This window comes from Canis lupus, chromosome 9 (genome assembly GCF_003254725.2).
Source record: "Canis lupus dingo isolate Sandy chromosome 9, ASM325472v2, whole genome shotgun sequence".
Lineage (NCBI taxonomy): Eukaryota > Metazoa > Chordata > Mammalia > Carnivora > Canidae > Canis > Canis lupus.
In genome coordinates this window covers 11,723,201-11,745,041 of record NC_064251.1, presented here as the reverse complement: position 1 = coordinate 11,745,041, position 21,841 = coordinate 11,723,201, and the positions used below count along the sequence as shown (strand labels likewise).

The 21,841-nt window shown below is 47.6% G+C and overlaps 1 protein-coding gene across 1 annotated transcript in view; it reads right to left on the bottom strand.

The window, feature by feature from the left end:
- The window catches only part of RGS9 (regulator of G protein signaling 9), a 68,594-nt gene that overhangs the window by 24,310 nt on the left and 22,443 nt on the right, over window positions 1-21,841 (bottom strand). The window contains 5 exon segments of the mRNA XM_025436648.3: window positions 1,792-1,905; window positions 3,897-3,958; window positions 4,686-4,715; window positions 13,153-13,224; window positions 20,303-20,384. Coding sequence (XP_025292433.3) covers window positions 1,792-1,905; window positions 3,897-3,958; window positions 4,686-4,715; window positions 13,153-13,224; window positions 20,303-20,384 — 360 coding nt within the window.

Sequence of the window (21,841 nt, the reverse complement as noted above, 5' to 3'; positions counted from 1 at the left end):
GGCCATACTGGGAGCCAATGCTCTAAACCAGTGTTGTGAGTCCCGGCTATTCATTAAAGTCAATGCGAGCTTTTAAAAACCATTGGTGAGGATAAGAAGGGAGCCTGGGCCAAATAAGAGGCTTTGGGGGTGAGGGCTGGATGTTGATTTTTGTTTGTTTGTTGTTTTTAAGCCTCCCAGGTGATTTGAATACGGCTTGAAGATCTAAACCATTCAGAACAAGGCTTCCTCTGTTCAGTGGGGCCTCCATTCGGCATCACCCCTCTAGAACCCTCTGATGGATGGCTCCTACACAATACATCACCCCTGTTCTTTTCCCCAGCACATCTCTGCTTCAAGCTTCAATACCGTATTCTCCATTTCATTTAAAATTCAGCAGCTAACCGCGTCTCCATCCCAAGCTCTCCCAAGAAAACCCTTTCTCTAGCCAGGCAGCCCTGTCTTCTCCTCCAGAGAGAGCTGAATAATGCACATCCTTGCACACAAGGCGATTCCGGTCACTTCTCTTCCCTGACACACTGGGAACTGGAACACCCTAATAACTAGAGCTCCCAGCGTGGGAGGGAGGCCTCTCCGGAAGGTGGCTCTAGAATCTTGGGCCCTGCAGGTGACACTAGTAGACCCCACACTCACATGAGCACCCTCCTTAACCCATCAGCTGCCCTCAGCAGGCCAGGAGGTGGAAGGATTCCCCAAGCTACGGGGAAGCTCTGCTTGTTCACCTGGCTGGATCTGTGCTACCTGCATGTTCCTTGTGCCTTACGTGGTAATGACCTTGGTGGGGACCTGAACTGTGGTATTCACCTGATGGTCTCAATCCTTCGCATCACCCCACCTGTCTTACCCACGCTGACCAGCCACTTCCTTCCTCCCCTCCTGCCCTATCTTTCCCTCTGATGTGACTATTACACCTTCTCTTCTTCCTTCATCAGCTTATGCTTCTCCTTCTGCATTTCTACCTTTTTGCCTCCTACAAACAACAGGCTTACATAGGCCCAGTCAGGAGCCACGATTCTTTATAATCCACAAACAGAGCAAAGGAGTGAGTGGTATAATTGCCAAGGCAGGTGTAGGGCCCTGGCCTCCAGGAACTTATTTTTTTCTCTAATTAGATATCAAAACTGCAAAGCCATAAAGATGATCGTTTTCTGTTCAAAAACAATATATTACTAGTAGAGAGTTACCAGCTGACCCAGAATTTCTACCGCTAGGTACATGCCTAAGAGAAATGAAAACATACGTCCACACAAAAATCTGTACACAAATGTTCGCAGCAGCATTGTTCATAATAGCTAAAGGACAGAGACGATGTCCACCAACTGATGAATGGATCTTAAAAAAAAAAGTGTATCTCCTTACAGTGACTATCACTCACACATTTATAAGGATGGAGTACTAATACACTGCACCATACAGATAAACTCTGAAAGCATTATTTTCAGTAAAAAAATAAATAAATAAATAAAAGCTAATCACAAAAGACCACATAGTTTATCATTCCATTTATGTGAAATGTCCAAACTCATCAAATGCACAGAAACAGAACGTAGTTTTATGGTTGCCTAGGGCTGAAGGGGTTTTGGGGAAGTGAAGGGGGTTCTTATTTGGGTGATGAAAATGTTTTAAAATTAACTGTGGTAATCGTGGCACGACTCCAGGAATATAGTAGAAACCACCGAATTGCACACTTTCAATTGGATGAATTGTATGGCACTTGAATTATAACTCAAAAGGCTATTTTAAAAACACACACACACACACACACAAAACACCAATATATCAAATACATACAATTTAGCGTTTAAGTCCCAGAACTGGGTGTCATCTGTTATCCAAGGATTGCTAGGGAGGCAGCCTGACATGATGGCGTCATTGGACAAAAACTGCTCGCTGTATTTGACAATCCTGAAAAGCAAATGGAAAATGATTTCCTAGAAGTTCAACACCCAAGAGGCGAAATCAATACTCAGGTTGATTGACCAGCCTGTCCTCCCGTCTCTTTATCGATTTAGTTGCATACTTATTGCTGCCTTCTTAGAAACATGCTCTAATAGCCTTCGGGATTGGCAGGTATTTGACAGGATCTGTCCCTGATCTACTCATGAGATGACACATCGTCTTCCCGTCCAATCCCTTTGCAGTTTCTCTACTGTACTGATGTCATTAAAACAAGGCCTCTTGATATTTTATCATGAGTCTTCAAAGTTCAAAGCCGGTCAGTTTGCATGTGTTCAAACCAGTGTCCTAGTGGTGCCATCTTGGAAGCATGAGGTTGCCATGGTCTCTCTGAGATTCTGTTGCCACATCACGTTCCCCACTTGGTCAGGATGATGCCTAAATTTGGGAACCTAGATTCATCACTCAAAGCCTATGGTCTCACTGAGGTGTGAATCCCACATTCACAAATATGAGCAAGAGCTAATTTCTTCTATGTGAGTTAGACCTGCCTAGGCAGCACATTCCTGGGGCACGGGCAGTGTGGAAAAGCCTGCTGTGCCTCTGGCCCTTGGGTGGGGGGACTGCACCCACGGTATACACATGAGACACCTGCTCTGCCATCTGCCCACAGCCAGGAGATTTTGATAGAACAGAACCCATGCCCTGGAGATATCCCAGAACATTAGGTTTACAGTTCTGTGCAAAACTCAGGCCCCTTGGCTTCATTTCTCCCAAGACCTTCTCAATTCTCAGCAAGGCCTTTAGAGTGGGGCAACAGAAGGGAAGAAAAAAGAAAACTGGCCCACAAGTCCTAACACCAGTGATGTTAAATCCTCATAATGAGTCCCTAAAACAAACAGAAATTGGAGAGTGGGTGTCAGAAGTATCCAACAACCTTTGTATCTCCTTCCATGTGCTTTCTGTTTGGTTTCGTTAAAGTGGGTTTCTGGTACATCACAGTAGAGGGTTTTTACTTTCTCCTAAAACAATGATGATTGTTACGACCCAAAGTGAGTGACTATTGAGTAAACCGGTACACTCTCATCTGTGACGGATGGAGCTCAGCAGCTGCAGACAGGAGCTGTGGAAATCTGCGGGTGGGGTCAGGGCACATTTTCTCAGGCAGGTGGTATGTATACAAAGCAGGGATTTGGGAAGATGTAAGAAGATATGTGAAGGATTTGTTCGTTTTTTTCTATAAGAGCCTGACCCCTCGCCACATTGGAAGAAAGGCACTGGACAAAATACAACATCTTCCATCTTGATTGGTACCACTGCTTGGGTCTCGCAAAATCAAAATCAATCATTAGCCATGTTGTGCCTCTCCAGAAAGAAGTCAAGTCCATTTTCATGTATGCAGGAAAATCTTTGAGTTAGCAAGGTGGTCCTAAACCCTCTGGGGGGCACTACACCCTTTTGTATCTCCCCAATAATGTCCTCTGGGGGACTGGCTCAAGGTCCCCTTCTGGATGTTCCATAAGTCAAATGTAAATTTCTGATTTATCCTAAGTAGATTTTTTTTTTTCGTAAGTAGATTTTAAATCAGAAATTAACAACGGACATTTAAGTAGACATTGAACCAGTAAACATAACTCACATATCTCTAATAAATTTGAGTGGGTAGCGACAGGAATACAGGCTAGTGTGGATCCCCCAGAGGGTCCAGTCTATGAACTTTCAATTCTGCCCACCTTCTTCATCCACACAGTAGTGGCTTCCAAGAACAATAAGTCTTGTACAAAACCTGACCCAACCCTAACTTTGGCTAACCCAAGATGAGCCCTGGACACACGAAGACTGAGAGTTAGGAACGTAATCCTGAGAAGACCGGTTTTGTCCCTCAGAGTTCCTTAGGATAGGTCAGCTCATGACCGCTCAAGTTCTCCTTAAAGCAGAAAGTTCTCCTCTTGCCCACCTCGTGCTCCAACCTCAGCAAGACCAACAAATTAGGGACCTACCCTCCAAGGGACACAGAAGACTTCACCGTGGACCTCATTAAGGCCTGTTGGTAATACATGATCTGTAAGAGACACAGTGGTTAGAGGATGCCCAATTTCCCCACCCTTGAGTGTCACTAGCACTGGCACTCACACATGGCCCCCAGAACCAGAAGCCACTTATCTGCCCTTCCATCCCCTTAAGCCACTCATGGTGGTACTAACAGGGCAGAGACCCACAGTAGAGGGGTGACCCCAAACTCTAAATTAGGAGCCTCCACAGCCCATCATGTATCAGTTCAGGAAGAGGTACCAATTGGAAAAACAAAAGGTTCTAAGGAGCATTAAATCGAGACGTGGGGATGGATGCTTGGCTTTTCCCTCAGATGCCTCTGGCTGACACAGCAGGTCTAACCTCAATAGCCAACACCTTCAAGAGCTCTGTCTTGCACCCTGGACACAAAATTTGCCAAAATAAGCAGTATGCCTCTTCAGAGAGATTCTAAACTTGCCCCATAATTGTGGGAGGAGGGGCTGGGGTGGGCAAGCAGACCCTGTGGCATCTACCCCACATCCCTCAGATCTGGGCTCTTCTGATGGTGTTTCATATCCTGAGCCTCAGCACTGATCCATTTAGATCTTACAAAAGATGCTTTGTCATTCTGCGCCGTTCATTAATCCAGAAATAATTGTTTGAACATTACACGTGGTTTTTCATTTCACTACTGAGGGCAGAGCATAAAGCCAAAGTACATATAATTTGTTAGAGGACTGAAAATCAAACTTCCCTGGGACTGGGAAACTAATTACCTCTTTTCTGACAGCAGTGATTGTTTGTTTCTGTAAAACAAAGAAGCAAAAACCATTAAACAGATGCCATTAATTCATTATGGTTCAAATACCCATTTGAGAAATAAAAATCCTTGCCCATGAAAAAAATGGTTTCACCTTTTCTTACTTAAAAGACAGGATTTCCCCATGACCACTGCCTTCACCCTGTTCTAGACAACCACTGGAGAATTAGTTCGACCAAGGCTCTGATGAGGGAACGCATATGATTTACTACTATAACTGCACGCTGTTCTCCCAAAAGCCAAGATGAATTCAAGACTATGTCTGGGATTGGTCCCAATCTACCACAGTGCCTACCCTAAATGGAATGAGACATAAATATGGGGAAACAAGTATGCAGTTGGAATGTTTGTTTCTTTTCTCCCAGGAGAGATCCATTCCTCAGGCATTCATAACAACTTGACCAATACAAGTGTTGGGGGGAGAAGGCAACCACATTGCCAAATATAAAGCACACGATTGAAAAACTTGAGACCTGCAACCACTGAAAGCTAAGTCCCAGAGTGGAGCTGTTTTGATGTAGATCATATCAGGTGGGCCCCATCCTCTTGTTGAAGCAGCCAAAGCAGATTCGTGCCTGGAGTGAGCTGTAGGGCATCCTCTCTGGATTTTTTTGCGATATAGCAGAGAAAGGCTGGCTCCCAAGAGAGACTCCATGTATAGGCTCTTAGAACCTCCTAGATACCACTCAGACCTGCCTCCTCCTAAATCCCTCTATAATCAGACATGCGTCCTTAGCATCACTTCTCTGCTTCATGCAACTCCTGGAAGTTGGGCACAGCTGGTGATGCCAGTCTTGGTTTTTTCAGGTTTGGTTGTGTCCAGGGGCTACTTGGTGCTGACTGTTACACTTTAAATTGATCATCTTCGTTCCTGGCTTCCAGAATCCAAGCAGCTTAACACAACCAGATCTTCGCTGGGAATAGAATCAGAAGCCCGAGGAGGACACGATTTCCCTTAGCCAGTTAGCAAAGTTAAGTATTGGCCTATGAGCCCACTGACAAGGAATAGAGGAGGGTCTAATCTGGAATGTCACATACGTATCTCTCCTTTCTAATCCATGCAGGGTTTCATTTTGCTTTATTAGATTGCTTTTATGTAATTGCTTTTCACAGGAAATCCTTTTTCCTGGGTGGGGGAGTAGGGAAAGTTATCTCAGAAAACTAAAAGGCGGGTCTCTCTGTTTTGGATTCACACACACCCTGACTTCTTCCTGCATAGCCCTTACCACAGCTGTGATTAAATATTTGTGTCATTTTGTTTCATATATGTATCACCCACCAGCTACCACTAAAAGCAGGGCCACCATGCCTGCCTCTAGCATAATTTCTGGTGCAGAGTAGATGCTCAAAAAAAAAAAAAAATCAGATAAATGACAGCTGCCATGTGCTTGGAGGCCTAGAAAAATGGAGATTAGTCTAAGCTTAGTAGAATTGAACTTTTTCCACCTAAAAAGTTGAAGACACTACCACAATGATCCATATTTTGGATCCAAAATATGGATCATTGCTGATTATCTGTTCCCATTATCTTTTAACACAAGACACTGTTTTAGAAGACACATTTCAGGAAAAAAAGGACCCAGGGGCCAGAGTGGCTTTGCACTCAAATCTAATACATTCAGACTCTCTTGTTAGAATGTGCTAAAGTGGATTAAGAATCCTATCTACTGGTCTTCCCCCTCTGTTCAAAGCAGAAGCCGTGTTATTCTGTATGTTGGCAAATTAAACACCAATAAAAAATAAATTTATTATTAAAAAAAAAGCAGAAGCCGGATCTTTGCCTAGAATAGTAATCACTTAACAGTGCAAAGCAATTTACACCTCTCCGACGCCTTACAAAGTTTAAGGGAGGGAGGTTTTATATTCTGATTTTCAGCTGAGGATACTGAGCTGCTGAGATGTTACAGGCGACTTTCTCAATACCTCCTGGCCAATAACGGGTTTAGCCAGGATTTAAACCTAGATCTTCCATTCACAAAGCTGAGGAGTGATCCATGAGACTCAGAAAACAGCCTACTCTTCACCAGTTTCCTCTTGACCTTGAAGCCACGGGGGCTGCACCACAGAATGACTCTGTCCAGCAATTTCATTAAAAATTAAAACAAAAAGACAGCTAAAGCCCTGATCGCGAGATGAAACAGAAAGACAGGAAACTCTTTAATCAACACTAATGACAGGAAAACAAACTCCCAGCTCTCAGAGAAACAAGATCTGGGGCACAGTGACTCTGATAATACTGTTTTATATATTTGACAGTTGTTGAAGAGAATAGATCTTAGATGCCATCACCACATACTCAAAAAAAAAAAATCAATTATGTGACGGGATGGACGTGTTACCCAACCTTATTGTGGTAATCATTTTGCAATATATATAGTTTTAATCATCGCATCGTACCCCTTAAATTTATAGATGTTGTATGTCAACAATAAAGCTAAGGAAGAAAAAAACACTAATGATGGTAAAGATCACAATCATACCAGGCCTGTGTTCAACCGCCAGAGTCATAAACAAGGGCCTGGGACACAAGATCAAACCTCCTGAGAGCAGGGGGCTCCTGAGAAGATCAACAGAGATTAAATGAGCCAGATTCTCAGACTGCCTGATGTTCTCTGGGCTCCGTGGGGAGCTGGCCCTGCAAGTCAACCATAATAACATACACACACTCCCATCTCTCTTCTACCTGGCATGGCCTGCCTTTTAGCTCTAATATGTTTCTGGGGCCATTATCTCATTATTTCATATTTTAATTCACTTCATTTGATTGCATTACCCCGTTAGGGCTTCTGCATTGGTGGTGCGGTTCACTGACTGTTCTCTGATTCCTGCGATTACCAGCCACCCTCTGGGAGTCAAAGGAATGGGTCTGGTTGAGTCAGAGGCTTCCCTGCCCTTACCTTGGATTTCCCACATGCATTTTACTGGTTATTTCTAGCTTTAAAAATAGCTTTCCATGGAATCAGCTTCCTCTAGATGGACATACAGGGTTATCTCTGTCCTGTTAAGGGAGTATGGACATTGGGATGGTGCAGAAGAGGGTCTTGGACTTTTCTAGAAGACAGAGAGAGAATGTGATTGGGGAAGGGAGGTAAGGCTTAGGAAAGAGCATGGACTTTCAGACTGGGACCCAGGTCAAATTCCTGGTTCTGTCACTTATCAGCTATCTGACTCTCGATGAGTTTTGCAAATTTTCAAAGCCTCTTTCCTTATTTGTAAAAGGCGATAGCAAAGGGGGAGGGCATTAAATGAGATAACACATAGAGGTGACTAGCATAGAGCAAGGGCTCAACCTACAGTGGCTACTGAGTAGGGTTCACACACTATTGCTGAGAGTAGGTACAGTGGGGTGTTGGCCATAATTATAAAATAAAACACAGGATGCCTATGCAATATTTGGGACATACTTTAATACCAAAGAAGTTATTTGGTGTTTATCTGAAATTCAAATTCAGCTGAGAAGCCAGTATTTTTATTTGCTAAATCTCATAAACCTGTCCATGTTATGATTACTCAGCCAAAGGCCATAAAACTAAATATTCAAGTGAAGTTATTAAACACACACACACACACATACATACATACACATGCACACAAGCGTGTACATGTGCATGCATGCACATTTCTAAGCAATTTAAAGAAAACCACTTCATGACAGCATAAGAAATAAACATTTTTTTTCCCAGTAATCCATGCACAAAACCCCTTACTTTCTCAACAGTTGGCCCTCCTGGAGGGAATTCATTCTTTTACTCCTCATCCAAGTGACACACTTTGCTACGGTAAGATACTCTGCCTAAGGAAGCTTCGAATGCTACACATTCTTGGAATTCTAACTTGTTCTTTTTCTCTTCTGGAGTGACCCAAATAGGGACACATCTAGAGCCCGTTTACACAGCTCTATGGCTGGCTTGTAGGCCTCAAACCCCGGGTGTGGCCTGCAGACAGCTGTCACAGGGCAGGAGGAGTCAGTCACGACATGCCCTGAGAGGCCCTGGGGCTACTGCAGACAGGAGCATGGAAGCAAGCAGGAGGCACAAGCAAGGACCCTGGGATCAGACAGCCAGGCAGGAATATATACAGAAACAGAGGTGAGGGGCCAGGCAAGCCACAGAGTGACACAGGAGATGGGGACAACCAGGGGAACTCGGGGAACAAGGGCATTGAGAGCAGAGAGAGGGTCAAAAGTCAGAAACCGGGAAGTCTGGGAACTGAAGTCATTAATGCAGAGCAGACAAGAGATTGGAGGCAGTGACCTGTCCAAAGAGACAAGAATTTGAGGTCGCAGTCACCTGAAGCAGTCTGTCCTGCCATGGACTTCCTGATCAGATGGAGGCAGGAGAGCCTGCAGAATTTGCAGGGCCCCGTGCAAAATGCACATGTGGGACCCCTTGTCCAAAGAAAGCATTAAGAACTTCAAGGCGGGGCAGCCCTGGTGGCTCAGCGGTTTAGCACCTGCCTTCAGCCCAGGGTGTGATCCTGGAGACCCGGGATCGAGTCCCACATCAGGCTCCCTGCATGGAGCCTGCTTCTCCCTCTGCCTGTGTTTCTGCCTCTCTCTCTCTCTCTCTGTGTCTGTCTCAAATAAATAAATAAATAAATAAATAAATAAATAAATAAATAAAATCTTAAAAAAAAAAAAAAAAAGAACTTCAAGGCGGTGACAAGAAAATATTAAGCCAAATAAAGGACCTGACCTGGGTGTGGAGGGTGTGGAGCTGCGGCCCAGTGCGTGGGTCACCCACTCATGACACCGACCCTGGGTGCAGACTGGAAGGGTGTGGGGGGGGCGGGGAGGAGGAATAGTGGTGGGATCAGAGAAGAGGAAGAGCCACAGAACTGGGAAAGACCCACATGGAACCTGTCTGTTTCCATTTCATCACGTGAAACACAGAACAATACTACCTCTCTTCCCAAGCCACTGTAAGAATTTAATGATGTTCAGCAAAGCTTCCAGAAGCCACCTACTGGACAGTAGAACACATGAGGCAGGAAAGGCTGAAGTGCAAATCCCAGCTTCTCTGTCTCTGAGCCGCGTGTCTTGGATGAGTTGCTTCCTCTCTTGGCCCTCTCCTCAACTGCGAGATCCGGATGCTAGTAATACTCATTCGCTCAGAAAGTTGTGGGTCTGAACTGAGCTGTGACCAGGTGCGAAGCCCTCAGCCCCATGCTGGGCACACATGGGGACCTGGGCGCCGTGGGAGCTGTCCCTTCCAGCCAGCGCCAGTCACAAGAAGAGAACTGTTTGTCCTCAGTTGGTAAGAGTATGTGGTAGTGGTGAGGAACTTTCTCTCACTGAGAGCCAGGCTGAGGGCTCTAAAGAACAAACTATTGAATTCCATGGAGCCATATTTCCATCTTTTATCCAAAGACTAACGTGCACGTCTGTTCTCAGCAGCTGTTCTGTGGACTAGACAGGGAAGCTGAACTGGTGCGTATCTTCCTCCCTCCACTTCCAACCCAATGGAAATATAAGACAGTGGGAGGACAGAAGAGGAAACTGGCCTAAGGACAGCCCCCCAAAATCAGGTCCCATAAATGACCTCTCTCACATACATCGACAGTTAGGATAATGACAGCTACTGCCTGTGGAGCGCCTCTACATGTCTGATACCATTCTAGACACTTCACATAAATGATCTAATTTAATCCTCTGAAGAAGGGGCTACTGTTATTCCCATTTTATGGGCAAGGAACCTTAAGGCTTTGACTAACTCAAGAGCTTGTCCAAGACCACATGTCCAGGGAGTGGCTGAGCTGGGACTTAACCTGATGTCAAACCTCTCTTCAGCACACCACACTGGCCCTCATCACAAAATGACCACTGTCCCCCTGTCAGGGTCAGGGGAGGAAGGGCCAGCCCTGGGTATACCAATGCCCATGGCTAGGCTAATGCCCAGCCTCCCTGTTCTGTCTTTTCACTGAAATAAAGGGAAGAAGGGGGGCTGAGTGTCCCCCAGGGTATGGGAACTGAGAGAGGACATGCTCTCTGGGTGCAGCCCTGGGACCACGGCCAGTTCCTCCCACACTAACCAATGGCCATCAGCCTGAGGAATCGGGTCACCCAAAGTCCTAGGACACCTGTCAACCTAATAGTCGTCTTTCTTATGCTTGATGGTGTTCACTTATTTTGGGTTATCTGCCTCCCTTTAAGGAGAACAGGCATCTTTTCAAGAATTTACTACTTCTCAGAGATGGCCTCTCTCTTCAAACCAGCAATGAGTGCTCCTCTCTGGAATGAGACAAAAATCCAGAACCTCTGCATGCCCAAGGCCTCATGGAGACACTTCCCATTCCCTCCACCCTCTCCCCTCAGGGCAGATAAACCAGGGAAGACAGGGGACACTTAGTCAGATGGTAGGAAGCGTTGCCAACAGATCAAACATGGCACCAGCCTCCATCCCCCCAGTGGCTGGGCCTGACACACGCTGGGGCTGACTGAGCAGGAGAGGCCCCACTCGCATGAGAATTATGGTTCCTTATTCTTCTGAGTACTCCAGAGCAGCCAAAGGGCAGACGGGAGAAAGAGAGCTGGTGGGAGAGAGAGAGAGAGAGAGAGAGAGAGAAGAAGGGTAAATGAAGTGAAAACACTCCCATGGCAAACTTGGCCATGGCTAGAGACAGCCCTCAGCCTCACACACTGTCTGTGCTCCAACTCTGAGCTCACAGCATCACCAGCATCTGGCAAGAAGTGGGCCGTGAAAGCCAGGAGGTGTGCTCTTCTCTGGGCCTGACTGCCATGAGCCTGAAGATGTTCTCTCCCTGAGGAGGGGTCTGGCCTTGGAAGTTACACCCCAAGGAGCACAGAATGGAGAGAATGGAGCTCCAGAGAATGGAGCGTCTCCACTCCTCAGCTGTCCTCCCAGAGCTGGAGTTAAAACTCCCTGCTACACACACACACACACACACACACACTCTCTCTCTCTCTCTCTCTCTCTCTCTCTCTCACATACACAGGTAAGCCAAATCCCCAGTCGGCTAGGGTCAGCATGGAGTAATGTGCTTTCCACCTGTACCCTCCCCTCCTCCACACCACAGAGGCTTCCAGAACTGCCAGCTATTCGTTTTAAAAAAAAGTAGATCTTCTACCCGGGTTCAGTATTTTCCTTGATGATTCTGTTTCCATAGCAACCAAGCCTACAAGGCCTCAGCAATTATCTGTCATTTGACGACAGGAACATGGAAAAGACTGACAGGCTGACAGGGCCATATGTGTATCGAAGGAAGGGTCACTTTGAGTTGTGGACAAGAGACCTAGCAATGCCCAGGGGATGCCCTATAGGGCCTTGATGTCTCCTCTCCACATGGACTCCATCCCTAACCCCAAGCATGTCTCTGCCTCATGCACTGGTTGGGTTCCCCACAGCCATCTGGAGTTCCAGGTCCCAGTGGACTTCCTTCTTCCTCCTCTCTGGCATATTCTTCCCACCTTCCACTCAAGCCTTTAGGCTACAGATGACACAAGGTTAAAATGTCCCTGACCCCTTGCTGCCCATGGACAATATTAGACAGAACACAATGAAACTTCTAAGACTAGTTTAAGTGAGTTTTAGGCTCCATGGTTCTCAATCAGGGCAATCTTGGTCCTCGGGGCACACTGGACAATGTCTGGGACATTTGTGACTGTCAGGACTAGGAGGCCAGTGGGGAAAGGCATAGAGTTACTGGCATCCAGTGGGTAGAGTCCAGCGATGCTGCTAAACATCCAACATGAGGGAAACCCCCTCCCCAAGGAATTATCTAGCCAAAAATAATAGTGCCATGATTGAGAAGCCCTACCCTGGATGCCCACTGTTTCAACAGCTTATGCACTGCATTCCTTTAAATAAAAAATTATCATAGGAAAATGGCCATCCATCATAAATAGTGGCCTCTTTGGGGACAGGATCCTTTAAAACTAAAAGCATAAGAGAATCTTTGCAAAGGCCTCACCCTACTGAGATGCAAAAGGAAGTGTGACATTCTAGTTATGTAGATTAAGGTTTAAACCCAAAGTCGGTATAAGATTTTGAGCCTGGGGCCTACAGTCTCCAGAATGTCAGGGAACTGGCTGAGATTGTGTGCAAAACGTCTGTCTGGGCATCTCTGGGAGGAATGGGTTCATAACTTTCATCAGACAGGTTCATAACTTTCATCAGACATCAGATTTCATCAAAGGGGGAACTGCCTCAAAAAAGTCTGAATATCAACCACCTAGGTCCCATTTGCTCTGACCTGCACTCTACATTCTCTCATCTCTCATCATGCAAGACTTTTATCATGGCCTTTCCCCTTCCTGACTTTGGTGTCACAAGATATCTTTCTGGCAGTCCCAAAGGGGAGACATCATTGCCCCAACAGGCACAAATAGACAATAATCGTGTGGACACCTTCCCAGCCTAGGAACGTGACATAGGCCCTGCCCAAAGTTTGCAGCAGAGACCTACCTGGTTTACCTGAACTTCATTCGGATTGGTCACTCGGTCCAGGCCATAGTCTAGTACGTTGTTCATTCCCGGCTAAAAGGAAGAAAAACAATGTAAGAACCACCACTGGAAGACTCTCCAGTTTCTGATTAACTCTAGGCCTTGGTCAAACTACCAATTATAAGCCTGAGCTAAGAAGGGCTTGTGGCTTAGCCCATGGGGAACTACAGTTATTCAAAGACCCTCTGGATGAGCTAGTAAGCTTCATGGGGCTGTTCCACCACCGTGGCATCCCTAAAACCCAATACAGTGGGATGGATAGGTGTGTGTAGGAGTGAGTGAATGGATGGATGGATGGATGGATGGATGGATGGATGGATGGATGAATGGATGGATGTATGGATGGATAAATGGATGAATGGATGGATGTATGGATGGATAAATGGATGAATGGATGGATGGAAAGGATGGGTGGGTGAATGGATGGATGGATGGATAGATGGATGGATGGATGGATGGATGGATGGATGGATGGATGGATAAAACTCAAACTCAGTAAGACTTCACTGGGATTAGTACAAAGGACTCCCAACTCCTCTGGAAGTGCTCCTTCCCCACCCTACAGTGCGGTGCTTTGGAGAATCCAGGCTTCAGTCAGCACCTTTGGTTTCCAATGCTGGAACTGCCACTTCCTAGCTGTGATGAAGATTTTGGAAACCACCTCTCACTACATTCGCTACCCCTCCTGAGAAATGGAGGTGATCTCTCCTACATGTCAAGTTCTTGTTGAGGATTTAACAAGTTGATGTGCAAAGCTCTAAGCAATTACTGAGCAATGGCTTATGTTCATTTTAGGATCGTGTATGTAAAGGCCGGGGCCAAAGTGGGGCCCCTCAGGCTTTACCAGTCCCCTTCTCTGTCAGACAACCAACTTTCCAGCCAACCTTGCTTGGTCTCCCCAATTCCTTGACTAGCAAGCTGAGTCTTTCACTTCCTTCTCTGTTAGTTTGATGTAGGCAACCATCAAGTTCCCAACACATATGATCAACCCGGCCTATGACCCTGACGCAGAGGCAGGAGGCCACTGAGCTTTCCCCCCAACAGATTCAACCTCAATAACATCAATCACGTGTTTAGCTCAGAGGTACGGTTGCCAAATAAAATATAGGATGCCCAGAGAAGTTTGAAGTTCAGACAAATGACAATTTTGATACATAAAAATACATTCCATATGTTTTTAATATAAATATACAATAAGCATAAAAATATTGCGACATTAATCATTTGCTGCTTGTCTGAAATTCAAACCTAACTGGGCATCCTCTATTTTACTTGCTCAATCCGCCTACTTAGCTCAGCAGGCTACCACAGGGGGCAGATATTGGGCACACAGCCAAGGCAAGGAAGAGACAAAAGAAAGCAGTAGAAAAATCGGTGGGGAAAGACAGGGGAAGGGAGTGGCTGTCCTCACCTCAGTCGTCACATGTGGACCTCCATCACCAAATATGTTATCAGGCACTCCCATGGCTGACATTGTGCTCAGCCTGGGGAGCTTGTGGGGAATGTGACACTTCAAGGCATCCCCAGCTGGCATCTCGAGGCACTTCCAGTCGTGTGGGCAAGGCAGCCACTCGGCAACTTATCCCACAAATGATAAATTACAGCTGTGACAAGTGCTATGAGGGACAATGTGGAAGTCCAAGCCAGCCTTCAACAGGATCTAACCCAGCATGGAGGTGGGGGCAGGGGGACATGAGAATCCGTGCACATCCCTAAAGTGAGTTCTAGGAACTGTCTTCTCCATCTGGTACAAAGAACTACCCCCAAAGACACACTTACACACGCGCACGCGCACACACACACACACATGCCCACCATGCTCCTGGCACCCCTACAACCTCAGCAGCTTCAGTGCACTTGTCTGCTCAAGTCTTGTGTTAGTTCTCCAAATCTTTCCTTCAAACTTGCCCCATGTTCTGATATAAATTCGGCTGCCCCAGTGCTCCCTGGTGCACCTGCACAACCGTAATCAGCACAGGGCTGCCCTCCGCCGCGCAGACCAGACGGCCTTGACTCTCAGAGCTGTGGCCGCCCCGTGGGCTTTAGGATCCTGCCAGCCTGTCCAGTGCCAGCCCCTCCTGGCTGCCCTGCACTGTGCAGACGGCCACACGTGCCCTCCTGGCAGCCCGTCTCCCCATCTCCTGCCTCCTTCGAGCATCTCAGTTGCTCCCAACTGAGCTGTGGCCCCATCCCGGTGCCCTGCCCTCAAAACTCCCCAGGGGGGTTGCCTTTCCACCTTTGCTGGTTTGGAAGACTCCCAGGCTCCACTGATTCATTCATTTATTCATCAAGTAGAATCAAGTTTTTGTTCCCCTGCCACTTGCAGAGCCACTGGCGCTGCAGTTTCTGGCACACAGGAGGGTACTCGCCAGAGCTGCCTGCGGTGTGCAGGAGACCAGAGCAATCCCTGCTGTGGGCCGCCAGCAGACCCATCCAGCCCCAGTGCCACACGCAGAAAGCCCACAAAGACAGCCACCCCTCTCCCTGTGAGTGCCAGGCTGTGATGCCCTGAGAACGTCCCTTGGGCATAAGTCAAAGAGGCAACTTCCTAAATGCATCATAATTCAGGTGAGGAAAGAACCTGTACGCCCAACAACTGCTCCATGAGGAGGCGACATCCCCAGGGCAACACCAGGCTTGGTGCTGAGGGACACTGCTTGGGGACACTCCACCATGTCCCTCCTGTCCCTTCTCCTCTTCTGTTCTCCATCATCACTCTTTTCCCTAACATATTAGTTCAGCCCCTTCTGGTGCCTGGGACAGAAAGCAAGAGATAAAATACCAAATAGCTACATGAACAAGATGAAGGAGGGGAAAGAGACAGAGACGGGGCTGCACTGGGAGATGTTGGCTGGAACATGAGTTCCCTAGAGAGGTGCTCCCAGACCCCGCGCTGACACGGGACCCCTGCCCCCTTCCAGCGTCCTGCCCTTCTGTATAGTATGCACTCGTGTGTGCAATCGCTTCTGTCCCCAGCTCTCCGTCAGACTGTAAGCTCCTTGAGGGCACAGGCTCATCGTCTGTCGTGGTTCAGTGTCCAGGTATCCCCACTGCTGAGTGAGCACCTGGCACAGCGTGGGCACCCACAAAATAGATGTCGGATTTTTTTCTTTTTTTTTTTTTTTTTTTTTCGGATTTTTTTTCATTTGAATCAGAGTATGTGGGTTTTCCGTCTGCCTTTATGATATAACATTAAATGTCAGACCATTTTCCTACATCAATAATTGGCCTTCTAAAAATACAATTTTAGGGCAGCCCGGGTGGCTGAGCGGTTTAGCGCCACCTTCAGCCCAGGGCATGACTCTGGAGACCCAGGATCAAGTCCCACATCGGGCTCCCTGCATGGAACCTGCTTCTCCCTCTGCCTCTCTCTCTCTCTCTCTCTCTCTCTCTGTTTCTCATGAATAAATAAAACAAAATATTTTAAAAAATACAATTTTAATAGCTTCATTATGTTCCTTTATGTGGATATAAGCTCATATGTAAAGATTTAAATGCTTCTATCTGTCTTTTTATCTATTCAAATTTATTTTGTTGTTTCTCTTTTTTGGACATTCAGCCCAACCTCGACAAGAAATGGAAGGCAGACACCTTCTGCTCTGGTGAGTGTCGGGGTTTGTGGTTGATGTGATGGCCAGTTAGCTTGATATTCGGACAAGTGACCGTGTCATTTGGAGCACACACTGCCTCTGTCCCTGGACCACATCCTCCATATACCCATGGTCCGCACGTCAGTGGACCCTATCCTTGGGAGACCCAGAAGTCCCAGATGGTGCAGCAAAGATGCACAGAAGGCCCCAAAATGACTTCTCTAAAGGAACCATTCACCCTCTGTTGATTTACGCAATTAACTGTTGTTTGCATCCTGCCTACATCTGCACTCTGTTTCTTTTGGGTAAAACATGGGAGAGGAACATCGTTTTCCTTCACTGTTCTCCCCTTCTAACCTGCCCCCAGCATATGGATGCTGAGTCACAGGCAGCATTTGGGCTCAGGGCAGGGGTTGGGTCACAATCCTCAGCCACCACCACCCACATCGGGTCTTGGTCTCTGCCCATGATGAGCTCTCTGATACAGCATCCGGCACCACACCACCACCACCACCACCCCGCCACCAGCACTTCCTGAGTCAAGCACCCCTCGCTGAGCCCCCTCAGCACTTAGGCCTTACCTCCAGGAGATGCTGCTCACCTGCTATGGCAATTTAGATCTTGTGCCCCCCAAGCTGGGAGGGGTGGACCTCACATCCTACAGCGGCAGCACATCAGACAGATGTGGATTCACATCCCAGCGCTGTGCAACCTACTGACTCTCTCTGAGCCTGGATCACCCCCCATCTGAGTGGCAGGGATGGGGATACTCCCTACTTGACAGCAGCATCATCAGGTAAATGGGATCATCCACACCAAGAGCTTAATGCGGGCATGTATCAGGTGCTCGATGACATTTAGCTGTTGTTTTATGCCCAGCACCAAACTGAGCTGGCACCAAGTTGGGGCCCATGAAGGTTTCACAGATCAATGAACAGACAAGTGAAGAGGGGGACTGCTGAGACACAGCAATCCATGTCCCATTCTATGACAGTTGGTTATAGATGGTCCACATACTGGCGGCTTTACACTCCACGGAGTCAAAAGCTTTGTTTGCCTGGCTGGCTTTTTTCCCACTGAACTGACAGTTTGTTTGGTCTCCTGGAGACAGTCTGACAGCCCCTAAACTCCTGGGCTTCGTGGGTTTGTCAGTGAGACTGCTCAATTTCTAGGCTGAGACAGACTTCAGACAGGACGCTCTTCAAGCAGAACGCTCCACCAAGAGGCTGACAGTGTTCTGAGAAAGTCAGGGAAAGCAGGACCCAGATGCACCCCAGCCTCATCTCTGGCTGATGGTCCAGTTTGATTTAGGGGTGCAGCCCTGGCAAGGACTGGACGTGAAAATAGTTTTGTGTCCACAGGGTTTTACGACAGCTCCAGGTACTTCAGAACCTCCCTGTGAACTTGGCTCCCCAGTGCTCTCAAGCACGGACTGGGCACCTTTGCACCCTGGCATCATGTTTGTTAGAGCAGCAGTGACTCACACGATGCTCTAATGACTGGGGAGGTTCCAAAAAGGCCTTCAATGAGCTAAGACATCATGTAACGTTGTGGTGGGAGGCAAAAGGGCACAGGGACCAGGAGACGGTGCTCCGCAGTCTGCGGGCTCAGATCCTTGGACACTCAGTAGCTGTGCAACTCTGGCAATATGCCTGAGCCTCAGCTTCCCTATCAGCAGAATGGGACTAATATCACCTTTCATGAGGGGCTGCAAAGATGAAACAAGAGGACGAATGCAGGTGAAGCCTAGCACAGTGCCCAGCACATAGTTATGTGCTCAGTTCAGGTCTGCTGTGGTGATGATGGTGATGATGATCATAATCATGGACCAGTGACAGTGATGGCGATGGAGGTGGGAGAAAGTGGGAGCAGTGTGGTGGGGGTGGGGGGTGGAAACAAGGCAGGTGATAGTGGAAGCAGTAACCATAGAGTCACATTGTCAAGTTTAGGGACTTCTGCATCATACTGTGAGGGGCCACTCTGCGCCATTTGCCTGGTGTGGGCACTGAGAGCTTGCCCCAGGAGAAATTGGGAGAACTCAGATCATCTGCTTTTCACTTTGTTCCCTACAGGCCTCCTGGCTGGCTACAGGGACAGAGGGGAGGAGAGAGATCCGAGGCAGGTCCTGTGCACAGTCGGTCTATGTCACTTTGCAAGGGACACAGTCACACTGGCCCTTCCACCCCATGGAGTCTCTGCACATAATAGGGGATCTGTTCTCCACCCTGCAAGGAGCAGGATCCCCTCCATCACGAGTGCCACAGGCACCAGGGCATCTTGCCAAATGAGAGGCTTCCCTGCCATGTGCCCCTATCTCACCCAGGCTCCCCTTTCAGGAACAGGTGACAGAAAGAAGGCTGAGCAATGACAGCACCCTTCTCATACAAAGATCTCACTCCTGAGCTACAACAGGGAGGGGCGTATATATAAGTTGTTCCTCCAGTACCCTGTCATCCCAGCTGTGGACTCCTTCACCGAGCCCTGGTGACCTCTATCGGGCATCAGCTAACCGATTTGTCTAGAGGACGAATCCTGACACAAAGCAAAACCAAACAAGCTTCTTGGGGATCAACCAACTCCAGGACCTTAACCTCAGCAACGAGCTGTGCAAACCAATGCCCCCACAGATGGAACAGTGTATGTGTATCTGTTTTGAATGTAGAAAGGAAATAAGCAAAATGGCCAAAATGTGATGAGGTCAAAGTTCTAAATTCCAGAAGCTTTGGCACCATGGCTGACCCAGTTCACTTTCTGGCCTGAGAATTCGGTAAGCAGGCAGGCGGGAAGGCTAAAGGAGGAAGAGGAAGCACATCTGCTTTGACCTCTTCACTTTCCAGATTCCCTTTCACATCTCCCACCTCCAGTGACCCAAAGGCAGCACCTGGATCTGCCACAGGAGGAAAGTGAGACAGCAGAGGTAACCCCAGCAGGTGACCATTCCCGGTAATGAGCCGTAGCAAGCTACATCACTTATGCCCAGCTTGTCTCTCTGGGTCCCTAGAGTCCCTGAGCTATAGATGCATTGTGCTCTGAGCAGTGAGGCACAGCACACACTTCCTCCCATCTCAACTGCTGGGGATGGATCTGGAAAAGGAAGAGGGAACAAGAGATGCAAGGCATAGCCTGGGCTATGCAGACTTCCAGTTCTCTACAGCATTTTCTGTAGAACCTGGGTACTAGTTTTTTCTTCTTGTGTCCCTTTTCCAAGGTATCATGGCAAAAAAAAAAAAAAAGTCAAAATCATAATCTACCCCTCATAAAAGGCAAGCTCATTTGGGTTCCTCCCATAGGTAACTTTGTTTAGACCCACCACCACCAGATGAGCCACAAGCTCATTCCATCAGGCAGTCTTTCCTCTTCCACCAAGAGGCACTTAGACGCTTACCCAATGCTGAGCAACCACTCCTGTTCCTTCAGTTCCAGCCACAGCAGGAAATGAGCCAGAAAAGGGATAATGAGAGTACAGGATGGAGATGGGGAGGCATAAAATGGGTGAAACCAGGAAGGATAATAATACTCACAGGGCATCGGTGGACCAGCCAATATGCCTTCTCCTGGCAATCCAGCGCATACCTGTCTGCTTTATTTCTTTCCTTTCCAGTCCTGAGAAGCCAAAAGCCACATACAGGCCAGTAAGACTTTGCACCTTTTGCTCAGTGAGGTACCCCACTTCTGATGACCCAGTCCACTCTCCCCACCTCTCCAAATAATCTGCGTTTGCCATCATCATCATCATCATCATCATCATCATCGTCAACACTAATATCACACGAGTATTAACTCAATGCCCCCAGTGACCTTGCCCCCCTGACTTCGCAGCTCCAAGGACTGAAGCAAAGGGACACTGAATGCCCTGCAGAGGGTCACACTGTCAGCAAGGGGCAGGGTGGAATCCGAACAGGCATCTGGTCCCAGAGTCCAGCTCTGCCTGAGAGCTACCACGCTACGCGGTGACTGGCCCCAGAGTCAGACCGCCACCACCTTCACCACCAGGGCGAGTGTGGATGACATTCTGGGCTGACACCTGACTACCCAGCTTAATTTCTCCCTGCCTTGATAGACAACACAGTCAACGTCTGGACAAGCAGGCAGCAGGCATTGCCAGAGCTTGCTGATGGGGAAAATGCTGGGCCTCAGGGATCTGTGTGTCTCCCTCCCTGTTGGGTCCACTCTGTCCTTTCAAAGAGTTCATGACAAGTCAGGGTTTTTCCAAACCCAACTTATTATTGTAAAAGGCTATTTATTTTCCCTTATCTCCATCTCCCCCTCTCCTCATTATGGAGAGGAAACAATGCCATGCTTTCCTCCCACGGAAGCCGGGCAACGGTAATTATCGGGCCACAGGTCCCATTCAGCACCATTTCCACAGCGACCTGCACTCACACGGTGAGGCTTGCTTTCCCAGGCAACGTGGGATGACGCACATGCCCTCCACAAGACGGCAGATTTATTTGCCAGCTAATGTATTGTGAATAACGTCAGCACATCTAGAGAGCCAGATGGGTGGAGAGTGCCATTCCACTGGGGTGTTTTGCCAACCTCCTCTGGAAATTAAATATAAACACTGTCACTTCAACTTCCCCTTGCCAACCTAACTGGATTTTCCACCAGGTTAACTACCCCACGTCCTCAGGAGGATGGGCCACAGATGGCCTAAGGCACTGCAGCGTTTCCATCATGCTGGAGAGCCTTGTAAATAGTCAGTGGCTAATTGACAATAATGGTCCTTTCTGGCTTTGCTCTTTGGCTCTGCTGGGACAGATGTACTTGGAGGAGAGTCGTGATGAATGGAATCCGAAAGAACCAGTAAACAAGAAAGAATCTTAGGTTGTCATATTATGATCTTTTTTTTTCTTTTAGCAACAGTATTGCTTAATCAATCAATCAATAAATCATTTGTTCATGTATTCACTGATCTCCCCCTATGTTCAAAGTACTGAGAGTATGGGGTGCCTGGGTGGCTCAGTAGGTTAAGTGGCTGACTTTGGCTCAGGTCATGATTTCAGGGTCCTGGGATTGAGCCCCGCATCAGACTTCCTGCTCAGTGGGGAGTCTGCTTC